This window comes from Gastrolobium bilobum, unplaced genomic scaffold, assembly GCF_033153095.1.
Source record: "Gastrolobium bilobum isolate Gb01-03AN ecotype WA unplaced genomic scaffold, APGP_CSIRO_Gbil_v1 utg5369, whole genome shotgun sequence".
NCBI lineage: Eukaryota > Viridiplantae > Streptophyta > Magnoliopsida > Fabales > Fabaceae > Gastrolobium > Gastrolobium bilobum.
The window spans coordinates 834,284-858,689 of record NW_026899621.1 but is presented as its reverse complement, the minus strand read 5'-3'; the positions used below and the strand labels follow the sequence as shown (position 1 = coordinate 858,689).

General features: G+C 33.0%; 4 protein-coding genes and 1 pseudogene across 4 annotated transcripts; 1 reads left to right on the top strand and 4 right to left on the bottom strand.

Annotated features, from left to right (window-relative positions):
- The first annotated feature begins 956 nt into the window (after window positions 1–956).
- LOC133292027 (small ribosomal subunit protein uS10y) lies at window positions 957–2,981 on the top strand. The gene is made up of 3 exons (XM_061490396.1): window positions 957–1,144; window positions 1,233–1,346; window positions 2,593–2,981. The coding sequence occupies exons 1-3, from the start codon at window positions 1,033–1,035 to the stop codon at window positions 2,733–2,735; spliced, it is 369 nt and encodes a 122-aa protein (XP_061346380.1). The 5' UTR covers window positions 957–1,032; the 3' UTR covers window positions 2,736–2,981.
- A 2,873-nt stretch (window positions 2,982–5,854) lies between these two features.
- Window positions 5,855–6,898, bottom strand: LOC133292023 (polygalacturonase inhibitor-like). Its single transcript, XM_061490393.1, has one exon. It carries the CDS (start codon window positions 6,896–6,898, stop codon window positions 5,855–5,857), a length of 1,044 nt encoding a protein of 347 aa, XP_061346377.1.
- Window positions 6,899–9,324: 2,426 nt separating this feature from the next.
- LOC133292022 (polygalacturonase inhibitor-like) lies at window positions 9,325–11,267 on the bottom strand (annotated as a pseudogene).
- Window positions 11,268–14,010: 2,743 nt separating this feature from the next.
- LOC133292068 (polygalacturonase inhibitor-like) lies at window positions 14,011–15,006 on the bottom strand. The gene has a single exon (XM_061490451.1). It carries the CDS (start codon window positions 15,004–15,006, stop codon window positions 14,011–14,013), a length of 996 nt encoding a protein of 331 aa, XP_061346435.1.
- Window positions 15,007–19,343: 4,337 nt separating this feature from the next.
- On the bottom strand, window positions 19,344–20,342 carry LOC133292066 (polygalacturonase inhibitor-like). The gene has a single exon (XM_061490449.1). The coding sequence runs from the start codon at window positions 20,340–20,342 to the stop codon at window positions 19,344–19,346; it is 999 nt and encodes a 332-aa protein (XP_061346433.1).
- Between the last annotated feature and the right edge of the window lie 4,064 nt (window positions 20,343–24,406).

Genomic DNA, 24,406 nt, shown 5'->3' with positions numbered 1-24,406 from the left:
ATATGACTTATTATGGGCTGTTATATGTATTAAATATAAATTATATTATATATATTAAAATATTATTTAATATCAAAAAGTGTCCCGACGTGTCGAAATATGACATTTTTAAAATTAACGTGTCGATTTGTCATGTTATGTCGTGTCCCGTGTCAGTGTCGGTGCATCATAGTTTGATACTACTGTAGTGTGGAAAATGTGCTCTTAAAATTGACTATGAAAACAGTTCGACAAAATTCATATTTATTTGATCAAACATGGTTTATAAAATAAAAATAAATAAATTTATTCAAATAATGAATAGTAAATTATTATTATTATTTACTAAGTTCAAGTTTTATTTACTGTGATCCACCATTGTAGGTGTGTTATGCATTTTATGTAAAATGATAAATAAAAAATAAGAGGAAAAAAAGTATCCTTTTTAAAGGTTACAAGCTTGTATCCTTTTAAGTGATTTACACAAAATCTGATCGATAAGACTTTGTGTAAATCTTAAAAGTCACTTTTTTTCTCCTCATTCACATCGCTAACGTGTAAAGAAAAAAAAATATAACTTTTCAGATTTACACAAAGTATTACTGATCAGACTTTATATAATAAGTCACTAAAAGAACACAAATTATGTCCTTTTAAAGGACATCCACTGAACCCAAAAAATACATAGAAAGATTTGCAAGTTAACCAATAAAATAAGGACAAAACTATTTCAAAGTGAACAAAAATATATTTACTTTTCATTTAATTTAAAATATTTTATATTTTAAATTCACCAAAATTTCAATTTAGAATTTAGATACATCCTCCCTTCCGATGAATAATCTATATAATATTATAATCTGTTAAATGGGGCAAGTAAAGAAATAGTGAGATTCACAGGGGCTAATTTGCATAATTAATTGAGGCTGCGGGCTTCGACCCAATAAATAGGTCTTTTCATGATTTGCAAGCTTCGTCCTCTTTATTTATATTCAGCCGTTTCTCCTTTCCATCTTTCCTTCACTCACAGAGCCTCTAAACCCTAATCATCTAATGGCGTACGCTGCGATGAAGCCCACGAAGCCGGGTTTAGAGGAGCCCCAGGAGCAGATCCATAAGATTAGAATCACCCTTTCTTCTAAGCACGTCAAAAATCTCGAGAAGGGTATAATATCAATCGATTAATGTAAGTTTATGTTTTTTAATGGGTGTTGGATGATGTTTCAACTTTGATGTTTGTTTTTGTTGTTTAGTTTGTACGGATTTGGTTCGTGGTGCTAAGGACAAGCGCCTCAGGGTCAAGGGACCTGTTAGGATGCCCACTAAAGTTCTTCTCATCACTACCAGGAAATCCCCTTGTGGTGAAGGTATTTTTACTCTTTACTCTTTTGTTTTTTTTTATTATTATTTATGTGCTTAACTTGTTCCCTTTTTGTTCTCTGCTTCTTACGCTGGTTTTTTATGATGTTTATTAGTTGTGCTTTAAATTTAAATATGGCTGTCCTTCATATAATATAAGGAGAAAATGTTTTAGAAATGTTATGATGATTCGATGTGAGTAGTGAAATTATGCACTGTGAGATGCTAAATTGAATTATAATTTGTATCTCAAAACATAACAATAATACGAATTCTGTCTAGTTTGGATGGAGGGTTTTGAAGGGATTAGAAAGGAAGGGTAAAGTTTTTTTATTTTTGGATTAAGAGAGTTATATAGTGTTCATGAAAATGAGTGGGGGATGATTGGAATTTTCATGATAATCTATTATTTTATTCCTTTCATTCTAATTTTTTTTTTAAAACTAGAGAACATTTACTTGAAAAAATATACTCCCCTCTTTCCCTTTTTTTCCCAAAACATTTACTTGAAAGAACATTTACTTGAGTGGAAAGGTGTCTATCCATATCTTGCTGTGGTCTAAGTTTTAGATATGAATCATCCTGAAATCTTTCAAAACTGAAATAAAAAGGCCCAGAATGTTGCAGGAGATGTCAATCAACTCTTGCCGATCTTCTGGCAATCAATCCATCCTGTCTCTAACACTAAATAGAAACGCTTTTTTACTTGCATAAATTTGAGATGTAAAAGATGGTTTGTTCAATTTTCAAACTTTTATTTGGAGTCAGCAAATTGTCTAAGTTTTTCATTTATTTTTTTCAACTCATTTTTGTTGAATGGTATTTGGTACTTAAATCAGAATGTTCTTCAACAAATTTTTCTGTCTTATGAATGACCCAAATATCGGTTGGAATTAATGAATCAAGTTATTTATCTGTTTGATTCTCTTCTATGCATTTGATTTGCAGGGTTGTCTCTTTTGCCTTTTGTTCTCGTGCAATTGATTTTATGTGTGTGCATGAGCATTTTTGTTTTTCAAAACATGGGAAATTGCTGTTGGGGCTAAAAGCTCAAAAAGCTTTATGCTTTCTGGTCTTTCTCTGAGTCATGAAATGAAAGTGTAATTTCCTTTCTGTCAACTGATTTATGTGCTGTTCATATGTTTTTGTGAAAGAGTAATATTGTTGTGTTATTAAGTCTGCTAACTTAATTTTTGAATTACTGTGTTCAATATCAAGGCTTTTCTGAATGTTGTTTCTTGTTGATTGTTTAAGGTACCAACACATGGGACAGATTTGAACTCCGTGTGCACAAGAGAGTCATTGACCTCTACAGTTCACCAGATGTTGTTAAGCAGATTACCTCGATCACAATTGAACCTGGTGTGGAGGTTGAGGTGACCATTGCAGATGCTTGATCTTGATCCAAAATTTAACTTTGTTATGCTTCCTACTTACTTTTTTCTTAATTTGTAAGTTTTGGTTGCGGCACTGAGTTGGCTTGTTTTCTCTAGTTTTACGGTTGTGGACCAATATGCATTGCTTGAGAAATGTCATGCGTAATATGTTCTAGAATCTTACATTTTGAATATTGGTTTTGATATTATATCACAAATTGTTATGTACTCAGCTTAAATGATATATTCCGTTTTTCTTGTCCTGCAGATTTCGAACTTAGTAGTAATGCTGATTGCTGTACCTAGTTTGAGATATTATTTCCTTTTGAAAGAACAAAATTGTTTCTAAATGTCTCAAAAGAAACAGCAAAATGGATGATCAAAAAATTCAAAACAGCTTCCCAATTATTTATTTCTATATTTATATTTAAGTTCTGAAAAAGACATGAATTGATTGAAATAAAAAAAAAAGAACAATAATCACTAAGATTAATCTACTGATTTACGAATCACCCATCCAATTAGCTTAGAACACGGGTTTCATTACAGTGTATTTAGATGGCAACAAAAATATAGAATTAAAAAGGCTTATTGAGTAATATTAACAAGTGATTACAAGCCTGTTTTCTTTTGGCATGAAGTTTATAGGGGGCTAGAGCCCAAACAAAAAAAAAAGATTACACATCTAAATTTGTTTATAGTTTTTAGAGTGATATTAGATTAAAATCTTCTCTTTAATATTCGTAAAGCAAATTTTGTATTGAATTAATCTAAGAAAAAAAAAACTCGTTCAGGATTGTTTTGGATTATTTTTTACCACTTTTTTAACATTACTCAAAGAAGGATGCATTTGAAGCTTGACATTGTAGAAATAGAAATTCCTATTGAAAAAATGGGGAAGTATATTGTAACAATCAATTAGTGTTACTATCAATGTTACTACCAATCAATTTCACCACTAGATCAATTATTTTGATCTAACAGTTACATTTTGATCAATCAAAGGTGAGGAACTTGATTGGGCCAAGGAATTGATTGGGTTCTAGGCAGGAGATATTGGTCCAGCATAAGGTGAGGAACTTGAGTTTGGTGAGCTTTGCGATGGTGGGCTGGATTGGGGCGGTGAGCTTGGGTAGCTCGTGGAATTCGAGAATCTCCAGGTAAGTGAGCTCACCCATATATAGGAGTATCAATTCTTGATACACGAAACAAGATTCGTGTTATATCAACCCGAATTGTATATCCATACAAAGAGTAGTGTTATTTGACCTAGCAAATGTTGCTTACACATATTGCGCAAACACAAATTACACAGGACCTATTATAATAGTTGAATGAAATGGAAAAGGAAAAACAAAAGTGGAGAATAATTGTTTATACTACAAAAATGTGAAAAAATGTTATTATCCCACACCCCCCAAAGAAGAGCCACATTCAAAAGACTGGTCAATAGATAAACTAATGTGAGACTCATAACATTACCAATTGTTATAGACATTGAGATTATCACTCCAAAAACCTACCTCAAAGAGTGAGGGTGCTCAAGGTCTTATAAACCCTACATTAGTTGCTCATATAATTAATATGGGACTCATAACGTTGTCTACGGCGGCTTTCACTATGTTTACTCTGATCCAGTGATAGCCCTTTTTTCTTTTGGGGGCTTCACTCATCTATCAGTATTCAGTACAATACCCTTCGGAAGATATGATTCCTTAATTCAGTCTAAAAATAGTCTTTTTCGTGACCTTAACACTCAATAAAAATATCAATTTCATGATCTCACGTCCACGAAGGAGAGCCACACCCAAAAGATCAGTCAATGGGTGGGAGAACCCTTAGATTTCTTAATAGATTTGAACTTATTATATTTTTAGATGTGAGATTCGTAGCAGAAAATAACAAAATCGGGGTTGTTTACAGGAGTAATTCCTCCTTATATGGTGAAATTCAACGGAACTGGTCAAAAAGAACAAAGGTGGTGTTTGGTTCAGGAGTTTGCCATTGTTTCTCATCAAAGTGATTCTTAGATAGTCAGTTGTCCAAGTTTGGTTCACTGATTTCATGTTTGTCACCCATCAATGGCAGTTCCCTAGGCAAACCAGTTTGCATGTTAAAAAGCAACAAAATCACGGTTGAAGAAAGCAATTGGGAAGGTGGTATTCACTCAAAAATCGGAGAAGTTATTAAAGTGATACAATACAATGACACAATTACCTATCACACAAAGCACTATGTACACACAACGGTAACTCACTTTTAAAAACAGTAAAAAAAAAGGGTATTTTAGTATTTTCAAACAATTTTTCCATCAATATTCTATCTTCAACTAAACATACACTCAAAAAATTTAACCCAATTTCTGCGATAAACTTTTGGCGAACCAAACAACTTTTTTTACATTTTCCTACCAAAATCAATTTCCCACTATATTCGTACTAATTCTATTTCCATAGTAAAAAAAGAAATTCTTCTGAACCAAACACCGCAAGGGTTCAGCTTTGATAGAAATATGTGTGCTCCTTTCCTATCATTTACCCCTCTTGCAAGTAATAAAGAGAACACTTTAGCTATTGGATTCGCCAGCCATTAAAATTGAAACGATGTCAAAAGTGTTGAACAGAGAAAAACGACAATACTTTGTCAATCATCACTCTAGCACTAATTGAGGTGGGAGTGGGACATTATTGCACCCTTCCACGACCGTTTCTAGACGTTTTCTTTTAAAAACATTTTAATACAATTTATAGTTGAGGTAGTTTAAGCCAAGTATTTTTTTTTTTTTTTGGGGATAAATTATATTAATACAACTTCATTTTACGTGTTTTTAAAATGACAAAATAATATTGTATAATACTACCATATTTTTAAAATAAAAAAAATATTTAAAAAATAAACACATATGAATCCTCTCATGTATTATTACATGAATATGTCATGTGTTATTAAAATGACAATTCTTTTATCATTTTTTTATTTGCATACTTTTCTATTTTTATAGCTTATATCCTCAAAATTTACTTAAATAATAAATTATTTTATTTCTTTTTTTAAAAAATGTTGACAACGATAATTTTAAACTTTATTTTTTAAGCTTTTTATTTTAATAAGTTTTAGCTTAAAGAGATAGAACAAAGAGCCTAAACATCGAAGCCCAGCAGCCTCCCACCCAAATACAACAAAGAGCTTAAACTGCATGGTGAAAGCGGGGACCCACACAAGCACTTGTTATGGAAATACGAATAAACATCGAAGCTCTGAAGCCTCCCACCCACCGGAATCTGACCACACAGCCTATTGTAGCTCACATTAAAGAGCTGCAGTTCCAGTGCGGTCAACCCTTGGGGAAGCTCACCGTACAGCTTGTTGTGATTCAGATCCAAATATATTATGCTCGGCGGGAATTCAACATTCGACAGATCGAACGACAGCTGGTTCCTCGACAGGTCCACTGTCTGCGCCGTCTTGTTTGGCCCGAAAAGCACTGACGCATCACCCGTGAGGCTGTTCCGCGACAAGTCTATTTTGGTGAATTTGGCGTTTCCAAAGGAAACTGGGATGGGCCCGGAGAGGTTGTTGTGGGAGAGGTCGAGGTAGAAATCGTCGTCCTTGAAGGACCCCAGCGATGGAGGAATCGAACCGGTTAGGTGGTTGCGGCTCAGGAAGAGTGCTCCGAGGTTGGGGAGCTGGGAGAGTGAATCGGGAATTGAACCGGTTAGGTTGTTGAATGAAAGGTTGATGTATGTGAGGTTTGTGAGCCGGCCCAGGAAGGATGGAACTGGACCTGAGATGTTGGTCCAGTCGATGCGGAGGAACTTGAGGTTGGTGAGCTTTGCGATTGTGGGCTGGATTGGGCCTGTGAGTTTTGGAAACTTGTGGAATTCGAGGGTCTCAAGGTAAGGAAGGTCACCCACAGAGGGTGGTATTTGACCTGACAAATTGGTGTCTGGGACGGAGGAAGAAATAGAGAGTGAATAAATACGATGCGTTTCTGGGTCGCATTTTACGCAGTACCATTCGCAGCAATCCGTGTCTGGTTCCCACGAGGCCAGCACGTAAGGGTTGTTAAGTTCCTTCTTGAATTGTAGCAGCACTTTCTTGTCTTGTGGGTTGCAATGCTTCGAGAATGCAACTGGAGAGAACAATAGTAATGCGAGGAAGCATAATCCAAACGTGGTTCCCATTTTTTGGTTGGATCAGTGTGTGAAACGACAAGTGGAGGAGCGTTGCAATTTATAGAATGCGATGGGAGACAGACTTCATCTTGTTAGAATTAGATATGGAGATAGATATCCAGTGGGGATGGATGATGGGACGAAAGCAACAGGTCATTAATCTTTTGTTTTTTATGTACTTGTTGATATCTAAATTCTATTCATACAATACTTATTTTTTATTTTTTATTTTTTGGATAACCAATACTTAATTTTCTAACATGTGTAACATACGTTGATTCGAGGATTTAGATTTTCTTTTTTCAGGAGTGTATGATTTGCTAAAAGTTAAGAAACAGCATAGTAAAAGAAAATATGTTGTTTAATCCAAAAATTATAAAAAGAATTTATAAACATTTGTAATCTACTCAATCGTATATATTACAAATGTTGTTTATATCACAAAAGGAGAAAAATATCGATGATCTCGTACTTTCATTATCTCAACTTTATTACACACAAAATAATATATATAAAAAAAAAAATATGATGAATTTTATATAAGGCAGGTTCAACTTATATTAATGTAAAAATAATAAATCTTATACTAAATTTTAACAGTTATAATTTATTGATTTATATTTATCAAAGGAATCAAGAATGTCCACTCAAGATAATATGAGACCAGCACACTCGCTGGTATTTATGAAAAAAAAATACTGCAATAAATCACATATTATTATGCACAAAAGTGTAGGGTATGTGCATAATGATAATTAAAAATAAATCGAGAGTAAAGTATATACTTGAGAAGTTTAATTATTTATTTATAGATGAGTGTAATGCGAGCAGAATTCTGATTACCTTACAATAGTTGGGGAGGCTTCTCTATCTCCTCGTAATCTGATAAGATTATTAGCTTATCTCTCTTACGGTTGTTGAGATATGAGTCGATAAATTGGATCTATAACAATATTTATTCATGGATATTTATCCATGTATGTTCAACAATCAGAAAATTATAATCTTAAACCCTTATATATAAATTAAATTAATCCCCAAAATTAAAAGTATTATTTACACTAATATAAAATAATATTTTATATATATATATATATATATATATATATATATATATATATATATATATATATATATATATGTCAGATCATTTTATACTAGTATAAATTATATTCTTTATTTTGACCATTGATTCTACTTATATATAATATATTAAGGGGGAAGCATTTCTCCAGGCTTGAGATAAGCTTATCTTTAGTCATTTCCTTACAACTATGTACTCTGATAAATATATAGTTATAATATTATTATTTTTTCTCTTGATTTTAGTTGACGAGTGTCTAAAAAGTTTATACAGAGAGAAAAAAAGTAACTTTAATATTATAATCATGTATCCTCATAAATACATATATAGTTATAAGAGGTGATGGAAGTTAAACTTATCTTAAATGACTTGAGAAATATTATTCCAATATATGAAAAGTCATCACCATCTTTTTACTATGAAACCTAAATAATAATATAAAAAATAAAGTTGTCATATTCGTTTGGCAATCAAAGACGATACGGTGATGTTGTGTGTTAGTATATTTAGGTGTGATAAATTTTATGGTTATATTTATCTCATTTTACATGAGATAATTAAATTTTTTACACACATAAAAGATGAGTGAGTCCCATTTTCTTTTTTTCTCTTTTCTCTTATCTATGAGTTCCACTTGCAATCTTATTTTTATAATATAAGATAACTATTTTTTTATAATATAAAAAAATAATTTTCCTAAATTCTATATTAATTAATAACTAATTAAATGAAATATATATAAATAGAATTCATGAATCTAATGTCTTAAAATATCGAATTTACTTATTAGCACTGCCTATTGGTGCTTATCTTTTGCCACAAGATAGGGGTGTTTATCAACCGGTCCAAATAGATTCAAATCCTGGTGACCAAACCGAAAAACCGAAAATCGAATAAACCAAAAACTGAAAAATCAAAAACCGAAAAAAAAAACCCGCAAATTTTAATTGGATTGGATCGATTTTTGGATGGTTTGATAAAAACCGATCCAATTTTTTAATTCCCTTCTACCTACTTGGGTCTTTCTCTAATCATAGCCTAAAAATTTCTAAATTCAAGACTCATTAACCCATCAATTAAACCCAAAAAAAATCTAGTCACGTCTCATCAACAAAATTTTATCTTTGTAAAGCTTCATATCTCATTACAAAAAAAAAAAAAAACTATATTATAATTTACTAATGCTTTGGTATTAAAAAAAATAATTTACAAAGCCAATATATACAAAAAAATATTATTTATACGATAATCATGAAATAAATTTTAAAATTTTAAAAAAACCGAAGGACCGGCTGAGAGTAATCGTACACTGCGAAACAATTCATGCATTGATATTTTGTTTCTAACCCTCTCAAGTCTCAACTTCATCACGAAATCTCCAATGAACAGAGATTACTAGATTAGTGTCTACCCCACTTCAAAACAACGATAATAATATTAAATAACGAGTATCAACCCACGAGGTTTGCAGGCTTGCTTTTTAAATTCAAAGTTCCGAACCCTCTGTTAGGCAAGCAAAAACATTCACAGGGACACCGGACAAGTATTGCAAACCCAATAGTATTGCAGAACCTTGTTTAACATATTATTCCTTTTCAAAAGAAATAAAAACCTGGCTAAACGCCAATAAGGGTCTCAACTTTCTCAATTTCAATTATCAAAATAATAAAATTTAATTCCTACAACAATGCTGTTAAGTCACTTTTTAACATATTATTGAGATTTGGATTTGATTATAATTTATTATATTTCAAATCATTATTTTTTTCAACAATTTGATCATATTTATCGGTCCATAACTCTGGTTAATTCTGAATTTTTTGAATCAATAAGCGGGTCATGTGCAATGGGTAAGTGCATCAAAAACCGTCTTCTTCATATTCATAAAGCAAAAGTTGTAATAGCTTTACTTAGGATCGAAAAGTTGTTATTTTGCATTACAGTATACTACTTTTATATTATCACTTAAGAAAAATGAATTTTAAACTCGACATTATAGAAATAGAATTTTTTATTGAATTCAGAGATTCAATTTTATTTGAATCACAATAATGTGATTAAAGCAGCTAAGTAGCCTCCTTAATCACACAATTGATTATAGCACACGTTAAACGCCTGCAAAAAATCCACTACGGTCAAGCTTGTGGTGAACTCCACTTTTTTTTTTTTTTTTTTTTTTTTGATAACAAGGTGAACTCCACTTTGGATAGATCAAACGCTAGCAAGTTCCTCGAAACGTCAATCATCTGCGTCGTTTTATTGGCCCCGAAAAGCATCGAGGCATCCTTCCAGCTTGATCCTCGAAAAATCTATCCTCTGGGGATCCAAGTTGCCCAAGGAAGCTGGAATGGGCCCAGAAAGCTGGTTGTGAGATAGGATAGGATAATACTTGGGCCGGGCTTCTTGAAGGATCCAAATGAGTTTGGAATTGGGTCTGTGAGACTGTTCCGATCCAAGCGAAAGGACAATAGGTGGAGTTCATTAAAAGAAAGGTCAAGGAACTCAAGGTTCTTGAGTTGGGCCAAGAAATTGGGTACTGAGCCGGAGATGTTGGTCCAGCTGATGGTGAGAAACTTGAGTTTGGTGAGCTTGGCAATGGTGGGCTGGATTGGGCCGGTGAGTTTGGGTAGCTTGTGGAATTCGAGATTCTCCAAAAATGTGAGAAAATAACAAAATGGTCGTTGTTCCCAGAAGTAATTCCTCCTTCTATGGTGAAATTCAACGGAATTGGTCAAAAAAGAACAAAGGGGTTCAACTTAGATAGGAATCTGGGTGCTCCTTTCCTATCATTTATCTGTCTCGCACGGAATAAAAAAGAACATTTTAGCTATTGGATTCGCCCGCCATTAAAAATGAAACGAAATCAAAAGAAAAGTGTTGAACAGAGAAAAAAAAAGGTCAATACTTTGTCCATCATCACTCAAGCACTAATTGAGGTGGGACCTTGCATGCCTTCCGTGACCTTTTCTGCACGTTTTCATCTAAAAACAATTGAACATAATACTTAATTCCTTTTATAGGCATTTCCTCAAAGTGCAATGCAAAACAAATTAACAACACCATATCACATATTCACATACTTGAGTGTGAGCTGTAGATAAAAAATAATAATTGAGTTTTTGAAACTTCATATGTAATACCATAATCAAACCTACAACTTACATCTTGCTAATAATGGTAACCAATTCACGAGTGGGAGGTGAAAGTATTAGCCAAAACTTGATTGAATTTTAGATTCATTTTGAGAGAGATTTGGTTGATAACATCTCACCTATTTGTACTAAAAAACTCCATGGTAAGGATCGAATAATTAATGGTTCTTTACATTATAATTATCTAAAAACAACTGTCATACTACTAAATTTGTAAAAAAAATTACTATATTCTCAACATAAAAACTATTGAGTTGGTAAAAACAATGTTGTTTATTAATCAAAGAAACTCTTAACAGAAATGAATAAATGATTTCATCATGAAAATTTATACTGAAGCTTTACGTTCTTCAACATAAAAACTTCAAAATGATGTTGAAAGTTAAATGCATATAAATAGATCTTGCTATAGTAAATCAGATAACCCACGAAGATCTGAAGTAGAATTTCTTGTTAGTTAATTGAATTTTTTTTTCCTTTTAAATTACGTAAGAGATGTAACCACTTAATGGAGAAGGGTGACTTGATGAAAGATCAAACCTCAAACATTAACATCACACCTAAGTCTTGAAAGCATAGGCTTGTGGGAATTTATTTATAATCTTGTTGGCAATTCAACTCTACTTACATTAACTTAGTTAGGTTTTTTGTTTTTTGGTAAACACTTAGTTAAGCTTAATTCATGTTGTTAAGGAGGTAACCTAAGGCACTTGATGCATTCGTTAAAAGGAGGTGTGCATCATGTTTTAGTTAATTATTTAGGTTGAACTTTGACTTAGAAACTAGAGAAATCAATTCCCATAAATACACCATTCTAATATAAAATACGTCCTTAAATAGTTAGAAATAAGCTTATTTTACACAAAATAAATAAATAATAAGGGTCCACTTTTTCTGCCGTTACTGTAGGTAAATTATCTATAGTAAGTCCAATACGACGTTGTTTTGGAACGAAAATCATGGTGTTTTGTAATTTTAATTTATTTTAGGGTTATAATAGACTTTATATTTATAATTTTTTAAGATTTCAATATCAAAACAACATCGTTTTGAAAATAAATGCAGATAACTTATCTGTAGTAACTGCAGAAATATTTTTTTTCAAATAATAACTGTTTTCTGACTATTTTACCGTTAATAAATAAATCATGTTTTAGGCTTTTCCACCATTCCATTTTTAAATGGATAAGTACAGGAAAGCTACTTTAAGACTACTTGTCTCAAAACATAGTCTGCCAATAAAGAAAATATGTATCAAAAAACTAATTTAATCAATTTTAGTTAAGTTGGTTTTTTTTAATGGAATAAGTTATATTTATAAATTTTTTATTTATAAACTTTATAAATTATACTATGTACTCCTCGACGTACATTCCTAACCAAGTCTACTCCCAGGAATACATAATATAATTTATAAAAGTTTGTTAATATAATTATTTCCTTTTTTTAATAACTTGAACCAATTCACCTCCATTATTGATGAGGTAGTTTAAGTCGAGTAAATTTTTTATTTGAATAAATTATATTAATACAACATCATTTTACATGTTTTTAAAATGACAAAATAATATTGTATAGTACTATCGTATTCTTAAAATAAAAACAATATTATAAAGCGATTAATGTTTATATGTTTTAAGAGATAAATTTATTTTTTATATACACATAAAAATATGTAGGATTCATATTTTTTTTCTCTTTTCTCTTCACATGGGTCCACATATTTATATATATCTTACATATTTTTTTCTCTTTTCTCTTCACATAGATCCACATATTTATATATATATATATATGAGATAATTTTATCTTTTATAACATTATAAATATTAATTCCTAATATAGAAGGGTGATATTAAATATTAATGTTGCACCGACATTAATATACAACACGAAACACAATATATTAATTTTAAAAGATATTAAATTTTTACACATTAAATATATTTTGATTTAAATAATATTTTTAATTCAATAATAGAATTTATATTTAATATATATAACAGTTCATAAAAGATTATATAATCAATCAGATATTTAAATTGTATAACCAATTAAATATTTCTTTTCAATATACTAAAAATATCTCTTGCTTGGCCCCTTGACTTCCAAAAAATAATTTTTATTTTATTTTATTTTCCCTTAAAAAAGGGTTCCTGAATTTACCAATCTGTTGGCATCCAACCACCTTTCTAAAAAAATCAAAAGCCTCGACATCGCTTCCGAATTCCCAATTATGAAGTGGGGCACACGGACGGCACGGAGCTTCAACAAAATGGACTTCACAATTCTATATGTTGAATGAATAAATCTAAGGCAAAATGCCCCCTTTGCATTAATGACCAACAAACGTTAGTGGGGGGCAATTCCACGTTCCAAGATCTAACTATTATTGCCGAAATATTTTTTAAGTTTCAGAGCACCCAAAATTCGATATTTTCTTTCATAAAACTATTTTTTTTTATTTCTATTATTTTCTCTTTTTAACCTTTCTATTTTTATAAAGGAACCACGTGGTCAGCATAAAAAATCTCACCATATTCAAATTTCAAATTCACTAATTTGATTGGTCCAAGCAAGAGGTGCAATCCAGGCCCTCCACAGTCAAATGATCTCACAGTGTCGTAACTTTGTGAAAAGAACGTGCCTGCTTGCTTACCACGTGACATGAGTATGTTTACTTATTGGGTGGAGTTTTTATATTAATTTTTTAGATTTACCTTTACTTTAAATTTTTTATCCTCAAAATTTACTTTAATAATAAATTATTTTATTTCTCTTTTTAAAAGCTTGACAATAATTTTGTTATTAAACGGTTTTCAACTTTATTTTTTTAAGCTTTTTATTTTTAAAAGCTTTAGCTTAAAGAAATACAACAAAGGAGCCTATGTGCATGGTGGAAGCGGAGACCCACACAAGCACTTGTTATGGAAATACGAATAAACATCGTTGCTCTGCAGCCTCCCACCCACCGGAATCTGACCACACAACCTGTTGTAACTCACATTAAAGAGTTGCAGTTCCAGTGCGGTCAACCCTTGGGGAAGCTTACCGTACAGCTTGTTGTGATTCAGATCCAAATATATTATGCTCGGCGGGAACTTAATATTCGACAGATCGAACGACAGCTGGTTCCTCGACAGGTCCACTGTCTGCTCCGTCTTGTTGGGCCCGAAAAGCACTGACGCATCACCCGTGAGGCTGTTCCGCGACAAGTCTATTTTGGTGAATTTGGCGTTTCCAAAGGAAACTGGGATGGGCCCGGAGAGTTTGTTGTGGGAGAGGTCGAGGTAGAAATCGTCGTTCTTTAAGGACCCCAACGATGGAGGGATCGAACCGGTTAGGTGGTTGCGGCTCAGGAAGAGTGCTCCGAGGTTGGGGAGCTGGGAGAGTGAACCGGGAATTGAACCGGTTAGGTTGTTGAATGAAAGGTTGATGTATGTGAGGTTTGTGAGCCGGCCCAGGAAGGATGGAACCGGGCCTGAGATGTTGGTCCAGTCGATGCGGAGGAACTTGAGGTTGGTGAGCTTTGCGATTGTGGGCTGGATTGGGCCTGTGAGTTTGGGGAACTTGTGGAATTCGAGGGTCTCAAGGTAAGGGAGGTCACCCACAGAGGGTGGTATTTGACCTGACAAATTGGTGTTTGGGACGGAGGAGAAAATAGTGAGTGAATTGATACGGTGCGTTTTTGGGTCGCATTCTACGCAGTACCATTCGCAGCAATCCGTGTCTGGTTTCCACGAGGCTAGCACGTAAGGGTTGTTAAGTTCCTTCTTGAATTGTAGCAGCACTTTCTTGTCTTGTGGGTTGCAATGCTTCGAGAATGCAACTGGAGAGAACAATAGTAACGCGAGGAAGCATAATCCAAACGTGGTTCCCATTTTTGGTAGGATGAGAATGTGAAACGACAAGTGGAAGAGCGTTGCAATTTATAGAATGCGATGGGAAACATACTTCATGTTGTTAGATCTGGAGATAGATATCCAGAGGGGATGATGTGACAAAAGCAACTAGATACAGCTCTATTCTTTTGTTTTTTATATACTAGTTGAAATTTAATCTTTTTTTATAGCACAAAAAGAGAAAAATATTGATTATATTGTCCTTTCATTATCTTAATTTTTTTACACACAAAATAATATATAATAAAAAATATTATGATAAATGTTATATTAATTGATTATAAAAAAATTATTTTATATTTAAACCACTTATGCTGGACTCTCTTTTTTATACTCTTCATCAATATACATCAAAAACCTTTTAATCATGTAGTCCTATTTTCAATAATAAGATATATATATATATATATATATAAAATACATGTGACACTCGTTATTTGTGTGATATTCTCTATATATAGATTAAGTAATTCTTATAGCAATGTAAGAATACTAAAGTTTATATTATTTATGGCTATTTATCCATTTAAGTTCAACGATTCAGACAATTTTAATTTTAAACCCTTAAATACCAAAATTAAAAGTATTATTTACGCTAATACAAAATTATACTGAACATATATATTAAAAGTCTCACCATCTGTTTACCACAAAAAAAAGGAAAAGTGTTTATCCTTTTAAATGACATAATTTATATCATTTTACTCTCACAAAGAAGTGAGATTTACACCTTTATTTTTTTGTTAATTCTCTTTCCTCCTTTATCTATCTCTTTCTCTCTCTTAAAATGATATAACTTTATATCTTTTAAAATGACACACACTTTTTAAAAAAATAAATAAAAAATCATCACCATCTTTTTACTATGAAACAGAAATAATAATATAAAAACATATCAGTTGTCATATTCGTTTGGCCTTTATGAGTTATCAAAGAGGATAAGGTGATGTGGTCAATCGTACACCGCAAAGCAGGCAAAAAAAATTTATTTATTGTTTTTTAATAAATTATTTATGTATTTGTAATAGTTTTTGAAATAATAACGAAAATAATGCACAATGTGGCGCCCAAATTGGGCGTCACATGATTAGGCGTCTCACCCATATGGGTGATGCCTAACTGGGGCGTCACATCTGCGACCCTATATATTCTTTTTTCACTCTATTCACTCTTCATACCTCTTTTCTCACTCTTCATATATCTTCTCTACCAAAAATTCTGACATCATACATACAAAATCCTTTATCTTTAATTTAGTATTTTCATTTTATTTCTTATTCTATTTAATAATGAGTTCACATACTAATTCTGTTCGTGTTGTGTTATATTACAATGGTAGGAAGGTAGAAAGTCAACGAGGTGTCATGTTTGAAGGTGAAAAAAGGTTGACACGTATCCAACGCAACGCAACCATTGGCGAACTGCAATAGAGAATTCGGCAGAAATTAAGTCTTCAAGGCAACCAATGTATCACTCAGATTACGACAAGGTTATGACAATGTGATAAATACATTAATTTGCAAGTGGTTGACGATGAAGACGTGAAGATGATAATGGAAGAATTTTTCAACCAGTCAAGGACAGATTTTCTGGAGTTATATGTCGATATCACCACAGCGGAGAATGTTTCATTACCGGTGAGGTCAGTTGATTTAAATTCCCCCTGTCTTCCATTAACGTCTACCGCTCATCCGTCTCCAGTTAGTAACATTTCCGAGGGAGATGAAAATGATCCGAATTGGGAAATGCATGAAGAAGACAACGACGATGATGATGAAAATATCGCAATGGAGGAACGTCTTCTGGCGGGGGATGCTAGTGCTTCAGAAGGAGATGAAGGTGGTGAGATGGGTACGTCTCAAATCCCAGTATACCATGAACCAGTGGTCGCGCAAATGCTGCAATTGCATGACGTTGCGTCTTCCCCTTTAGGAAATCATCGTGAAGGTAATTGATATAATTTGTATATACCTGAATTGATACCTGATTTAGGGAGTTTGTATTAAAAAGTTGTAATTATCATATGCAGGTGACGAAGCTATTATTCCTTTTTGGGAAGGAATTTCGCATTATTCGTACATTGATTGGAGTTATCGGAGCGAAATAGAATCATGCACTGATGGTACGATTTCAGGATCAGGTTCAATACAAGGTCTGTGGCAACTGGGTGACAAGTTATTTGTGAACCAAGAATTTGCAACAACAAAAATGTCCAAATGGCACTTAAGCACAACCTCATTAGGGAGCATTAAGAAGCATTACAATTAAGAGCACGCCTGCGAAGTTATCCATGAAATGTTGTGCGTATGATAAAGGTTGCATGTGGCGCGTTAGGGCGATCAAACCAGTGTTTGGTGAAAATTGGAAGATTACGAGATAGGGAGGAGATCACAATTGTTTGAATGACCACATTTCCCAGGGTCATAGACAGCTCGATGCGGCGGACGTTATTGCGGATCTCGTCCTAGGTACGTATTTATTTACGATGAGATCTGCTGTGTAATTAAATTTGTTCTATGTAATGTTGTCTGTAATCTCCACGTTCTATGGCTTTAAAGTTTCGTACAGAAAGGCATGGTATGCGAAGCAGAAAGCGATGACAATTATGTATGGTGATTGGGAGGAATCATATGCTTTTTTGCCAAGGTGGTGCGAATACATGCTTCGCTTTTCTCCAGGTTCATTTTATCATATCCAAACAAATGATTTTTATGTGGAGCATGGGTTAGTTACTAGAAAAAAAATGTGTCATTGCATTTTTTGGACGTTTAGAAAGTGTTGTGAGGCGTTCAAATTTGCCAAACCAGTCATACATATTGATGGAACGCATTTATATGGAAAGTACAACGGCAAATTGTTGGTGGCCACAGCCCAAGATGGAAATGATGAATGTTTACCGATCGCTTTTGCCATCGTTGAAGGTGAAACATTGGAAGCCTGAGACTATTTCCTTGTTAATATTCGTGCTCATGTTACTAAGATGTCAAACACATGTCTCATCTACGATCGTGTTAACGAATGGTATTGAATAATCACATAAATACAAAACGCCAAAAATTGCATACCTGGATATGTCGCATCCAGGCAACATGTATAGAACGAATAAGTCTCTAATATACGATAAATCCTAACATGTTCGTAAGGTAGCACTGTAATTTAAACGTATACATAGCAGGTACTACGAACTTACTTAAGTTGGCAGAGCTTCGCTACGAAATTTTCGCGTTCGGTTGAGAGCACAATCCGTGGTTAGAGAGAGGTAAGAGTAAGAGTGAGAAGTGAAATGATAAAAATTAGGGTATTTATAGAGCTCAAGTGTGACGCCCCCATGTGATGCCCCATTGAGGCGTCTCCCCTTAGGGTATGACGCCTGAAAGCATGTGACGCCGAAAAAGGACATCATATAGTGCAATAAATGTACAATTTTTTTGAAAAATGTAACAAATGCATAAATAATTTATTAAAAACAATAAATAAATTTGTTTGGCCAGCAACTCATACATTTGATATTTTATTTCTATCCCTCTAAAGTGTGAACCTTATCACAAAATCTCGAATGAACAGATATTAGTGTTCGTATCTCCGTATTCCTACCCCACTTCAAAACAACGATAATAATATTTAATAACAGCACGGGAATTTTTTAAAGTGATCGGTACCACTATTTTTGGGTGGTCCCCTTTTCTATTTTTGGTAAAAGGTGTTTCCCTCCCAATTTCTTACTTCTTTACAAATTCTCCTCCGCTCCCTTGTCCTTTATTATTTTTGAAAGAGACCATGTGCACAGGGACCACTAAAACAAACCTCCGAGGTCTGCAGCATGCTTTCTAAATTCGCGAGGTTTGCATCTTGCTTTCTAAATTCATACTCTCTCCATTACTGTAAACACAACAGGCAAACAAAAACCTTTACAAGGACAGACGAGTTAGCTTAAATTATATATTCCTTTTATTATGTTCAGCAGATTTTTAAACTTGCAGAACCGTGTTTGACATATTCTTCCTTTTGAAAAGATATAAAAACCTCGCAAAACGCCAAAATGTTACCTTCGATTTGGATTATTTACACTCCTGTAGCGAAACTAGATTAAAATCTTCTCTTTCATATTCGTAAAGCAAAATTTGTAATAGCATTACTCGTTCAGGATCGAAAAGTTGTTATTTTGCATTATTGTATACTACTTTTATAGCATCATTTAAGAAGAATGAATTTGAAACTTGCCATTATAGAAATAGAAATTTTTATTGAATTCAGAGATTCAATTTTATTTGAATCACAGTAATGTGATAAAAGCAGCTACGTAGCCTCCTTAATAATCACTTGCAGCTGAGAAGCGGGGACCCACACAAGCACTTATTGTGAAAATACGAATACGCATCGAACCTTTGCAATCTCCCACCCTGCGGTATTTCGCCACACAATCGATTATAGCTCACGTTAAACGCCTGCAAAAAATCCACTGCGGTCAATTCCACGGGAATGCTCCCGTATATCTTATTGTGATTCAGATCCAACGATATCAAGCTCGTGGGGAACTCCACTTTGGATAGATTAAACGCCAACAAGTTCCTCGAAACGTCAATCATCTGCGTCGTTTTGTTGAGCCCGAAAAGCATCGAGGCATCGCCTTCCAGCTTGTTCCTCGAAAAATCTATCCTTTGCGGATCCAAGTTGCCCAATGAAGCTGGAATGGGCCCAGAAAGCTGGTTGTGAGATAGGATAATACTTGGGCCGGGCTTCTTGAAGGATCCAAATGAGTCTGGAATTGGGCCTGTGAGCCTGTTCCGATCCAAGCCTAAGGACAACAGGTTAGGCAACTGAGAAAGTGAGCTTGGTATCGGGCCCGAGAGGTTATTAAAAGAAAGGTCAAGGAACTCGAGGTTCTTGAGTTGGCCCAAGAAATCAGGTACTGGGCCAGAGATATTGGTCCAGCTGATGGTGAGAGTCTGGAGTCTGGTGAGCTTGGCAATGGTGGGCTGGATTGGGCCTGTGAGTTTGGGTAGCTTGTGGAATTCGAGGGTCTCAAGGTAAGGGAGGTCACCGACAGAGGGTGGTATTGAACCTGACAAATTAGTGTCTGGGACAGAGGATAACATGATGAGGGAAATGATGCGGTGCGTTTTGCGGTCGCACTTGACGCAATACCAGTGGCAGCAATCCATGTCTGGGTTCCACGAGGCCAGCAAGTAAGGGTTGTTAAGGTCCTTCTTGATTTGTAGCAGCACTTTCTTGTCCTGTGGGTTGCACAGCTCGGAGAATGCAAATGGAGAGAACAAGAGGAACGTGAGGAAGCATAACCCAAACATGGTTCCCATATTTTGGTGGGATCAGCATATGAAACGGCAAGTAGGAGAGTGCTTAAATTTATAGAATACGAAGGGAAACATGCTGCATGACATGTTGCAAGAGTGCTAGATAACCGAATATCCAGATGGGATAATATGATATTATGATGTGAGTAGTGACGATAGCACAGCTCATTCATATATTATTATCTTATATGCTATTTCAGATCTAAATTTTTGTCACAAACGACTTAGATTTCTAACATGGTATGAGTGGAAGAGTTCAGATTTTTATTAAATATGTTATACTATGTTCAATTATAGAATTTATGCCTGTAGAAAAAATATCCATATGAGAAACCTTTATTTTTGACGTCTAATTGTGTTGTAAAAATTAATTTCTTAATTACCAAATAATTCTAAAAATGTTGCTTGCACATAATGCGCAAACACCAATTACACAGGATCTAATACTTGAATGTGAAGGGAAAATAAGTTAAGAAAAATAAGATAAAAATGAATAATAACGAGAAAAACCTTGAGGATTTCTTTTTTTTTTTTTTTAAATTCCTCGTTCTATTATGATCATGAGCGGAATTGGTCAAAAAAGAACAAAGGGCTTCAACTTGATACAAATCCGTGTGCTACTATATATCCTATATCTTACCTGTCTCGCAATGAATAAAAAAAAAACGCCTCAGCTATTGGATTTGGCATGGCGTTGGACGACGCAGCCGCGGCCCGCAAATAAAATTGAAAAGATATCAAAAGTGTTGAATTGAACAGAGAAAAATGTCAATGCTTTGTCCATCACTCAAGCACTAAACAAACCCCTCCCCAAGCAATAATTAAGGTGGGAGGTGGGACATTTTCCATGACCTTTTTTAAAAGTTTCCATCTCAAAAGTATTCGAGATCTAATACAAAGTAGGTCAGCAAGTAGACCTTTTCGAACTCATGACAAAACAATTTAACATATATGTAAAGAACCTTGGGATACACCACCCCAAAAACTAGCTCAAGGGGTGAGAGTGTTCAAGGCTTTATAAAGGCTATATTAGTTGCCCATCCAATCAATGTGAGACTATATATCTCAACACGCCCCCTCACGCAAGAGCCTTTTAGGCTAGAAGCGTGGAAATTGCACAGGCTCATTTTTGGTTTACCTTTTTTGTGCTTTTTTTTTATTTTATTTTAATTCCACTTTTAAAGCGGGGGATGGTGAGGCTCTGATACCATGTAAAGAACCTTGGGATACACCACCCCAAAAGCTAGCTCAAAGGGTGAGAGTGTTTAAGGCCTTATAAAGGCTATATTAGTTGCCCATCCAATCAATGTGGGACTATATATCTCAACATAGTACGTATTTTCCTCCTTTTATAGGCATTTCTTCAGAGGTATACTACAAAACAAATTAACAACACTACATGTGCATGAGTTACATGAAAAAAAAAAAAAAAAACTTTGAGTTGGTGGGAATTTCATCTGCAATATTATGATCAAACCTACAACTCATATACTGTTAATCATTTTAACTTACTGGAAGGAGGTGAAATTATTAGCCAAAACTCGATTAAATTTTAGATTCATTTCTGACTTCCTTTATTGAAGCTTCTGCGCGGATTTTGGCTGATATATGGATTCCCCCCTCCCCCCTTTTCATAGCTGATATATCGATGTTTTATTACCCTTATTAGTTTTAAGTTATTGATCCGTACTTTTCTCACGAGTCTATATGTATTTTAGATTCGATTTATTTATTTTCATCTTCAACTGTTTATATTACTAAATTTGTAATAAAAAAATTCCTATATCTTCAACAAAAAGAAACTATTGAGTTGGTAAAAAAAAGTATTGTTTATTAATCCAAGAGACTCTCAACAGAAATGAATAAATGATTTCATCATGAAAATTCATACTGTAAGTTTTTTTTTTTTTTTTTTTTGTGAATTTACATACTGTAAGTTTTACGTTCTTCAAGTGGATTCATCTTCAATGTCTACATTACGCGTTGTTGGCATCTTCAGAAGTCTTATATATATATATATATATATATATTAAAACAAAAAGAAAATAAAATATTATTAATGATGTCTGTATTTCAAACCAACTTGGAGTTCAAACGAGTACGTCAGTCAACTATGTATTGCGAGATTCAATTAATATTTTCCTCCAAAGGGTCAATTTATCCGGGGAAGTGAATTATAGATGCCAAATCTTGAGTCTAGACAGCTTCGATTTGATATTAAAAAAATAGTTGATTATTACGCTTTTTTTTATGGATTATATCAAAAGATAAACAAGCTTTCTCCGCACACAAAGTGGAGATGAGTCCCACATTTATTTTTCTCTCTTCTCTTATCTATGAGTCACACTTATAATTTTATTTCTATAACATGATATAACCCTTTTTTATTATCTAAAAAAGCTAAAATATTTGAAGCGGTTATTCTTATTACTATTTTATTATTACTCTTACTAATCAACTATTAAAAATGAAAAAAAATTAATTGCTATTGATTTAAAATTGATTCAACGATAACCAATCCAATCATAAAGTTAAAAATGATAGTAAATATAATCTTTCCCATGTTTAAATTATTTTGATTTATTTACAACTTTAAGTAAAAAATTAAACTCAATGGATTTAGTTCAATTATTAACGGAAGCTCAAAAGGTGGGGAGAAAATTTTATTCAATTCCCATTAAATATATTTTTGAATAGCCGATTGAAACACTAACAAATTTTACCGGAATAAATACGGATGGTATTAAAAAAAAAAAAAAACTACCAAAACTACATACATTGACGGTGAGGTAAAATAATTTAAAGATAAAAACTGTTAAATTTTAACTTTAAAATTTCGGTGTGATGTTTGTCATTTTAAATGACATAAGTTATGTATTTTAGGAGAGAGATAGATACAGAAAAATAGAAATCATGGGAGAGAGAAAGTGAGAGATTTTTTTTAATTTAAAATTTAAATAAAAAAAATTCTGAATCTATCTCTTTCTTAAAATGATATAACTTTATGAGAACTTTTCTCTTAAAATTCATTATGCTTAAACAAAAACTTTGACATTATATATATATCCTATGTCAATAGCTTCTTCCGATAAATAAAAAAGTACACTTCCCACTGTAATGATATACAGATGTTTCTTATTTTCTTTACTTAATTAAATGAGAACTGAAGTTTTCAAACATTGTATTTCTTTATTATTTCACCTAATCTAATCGTTTTAGCAACATCGAATAAAAAATTATATATTCTAAAATTAATGTATTTATTTAATAACAGTTCTATTATAAAATATTACAATATTAATTGACCAGTACATATATAAGTTTTATGTCACACGTTATATTTAATGGGATTTTTAATAATTAATCTCTTAAAATACACAATTTTCTCCACCTAGTGAGAGCCTTAAAAATTGTGTACCAAATGCCATTAGAACCGAATTAATGGTGAGAGGTTTGAATAACTTAGTTAAAACTAAAGGTTCAAGTTTTAATATCATAATTATATTGAAAAAAAAGTTATATATCTAGTCTCCATTATATTAGACACGAAATCACAATCATTACACACTCTATACTTATCTTGTTTGGAAAAATAAAGTTAGAGATATATGTATTAAAATGTGTATTATTTCATTTTATAAGTAGAAAAAGTGATATAAAATCAATAAAATAAAAAATGTTACAATAAAGTAAAGACGTAAAAAATAAAATTCCTGTAAAAGTAGTGAGGTCATAATTAATTAAAAAGTTTAAGTAACCATACATAATTAATTTTACATTAAAATTCCTTTACATTATATAATCACTTGTTGACATGAATAAAATCCAACTTACATATGGTGTCGGTTAGTCACGACTGATTTTATTCATGGAAACATATAGTGAAACAATCTTGTGTCGTAGCCTAAAAAGTTGAACAACCCTTCCCATTAGTCACTGCTGATCTTACCCCGCCGTTAGATTTAGGACCACCGGCTCTATGAAAGTTTTCCCGCTTCTCCACAGCCCATAATATTTGCCATTACACCGCCTAATAATTTCCAAAGTCATTCTTGGCGGCTACTTAA

Excerpts from the sequence above, each read along its gene's own strand:
- LOC133292023 (XM_061490393.1), bottom strand. The coding sequence starts at position 6,898 with ATGGGAACCACGTTTGGATTATGCTTCCTCGCATTACTATTGTTCTCT.
- LOC133292027 (XM_061490396.1), top strand. The coding sequence starts at position 1,033 with ATGGCGTACGCTGCGATGAAGCCCACGAAGCCGGGTTTAGAGGAGCCC. Across the intron at positions 1,145-1,232 it reads CGTCAAAAATCTCGAGAAGG|TTTGTACGGATTTGGTTCGT; the intron begins GTATAATATCAA and ends TTTGTTGTTTAG. Across the intron at positions 1,347-2,592 it reads GAAATCCCCTTGTGGTGAAG|GTACCAACACATGGGACAGA; the intron begins GTATTTTTACTC and ends TGATTGTTTAAG.
- LOC133292068 (XM_061490451.1), bottom strand. The coding sequence starts at position 15,006 with ATGGGAACCACGTTTGGATTATGCTTCCTCGCGTTACTATTGTTCTCT.
- LOC133292066 (XM_061490449.1), bottom strand. The coding sequence starts at position 20,342 with ATGGGAACCATGTTTGGGTTATGCTTCCTCACGTTCCTCTTGTTCTCT.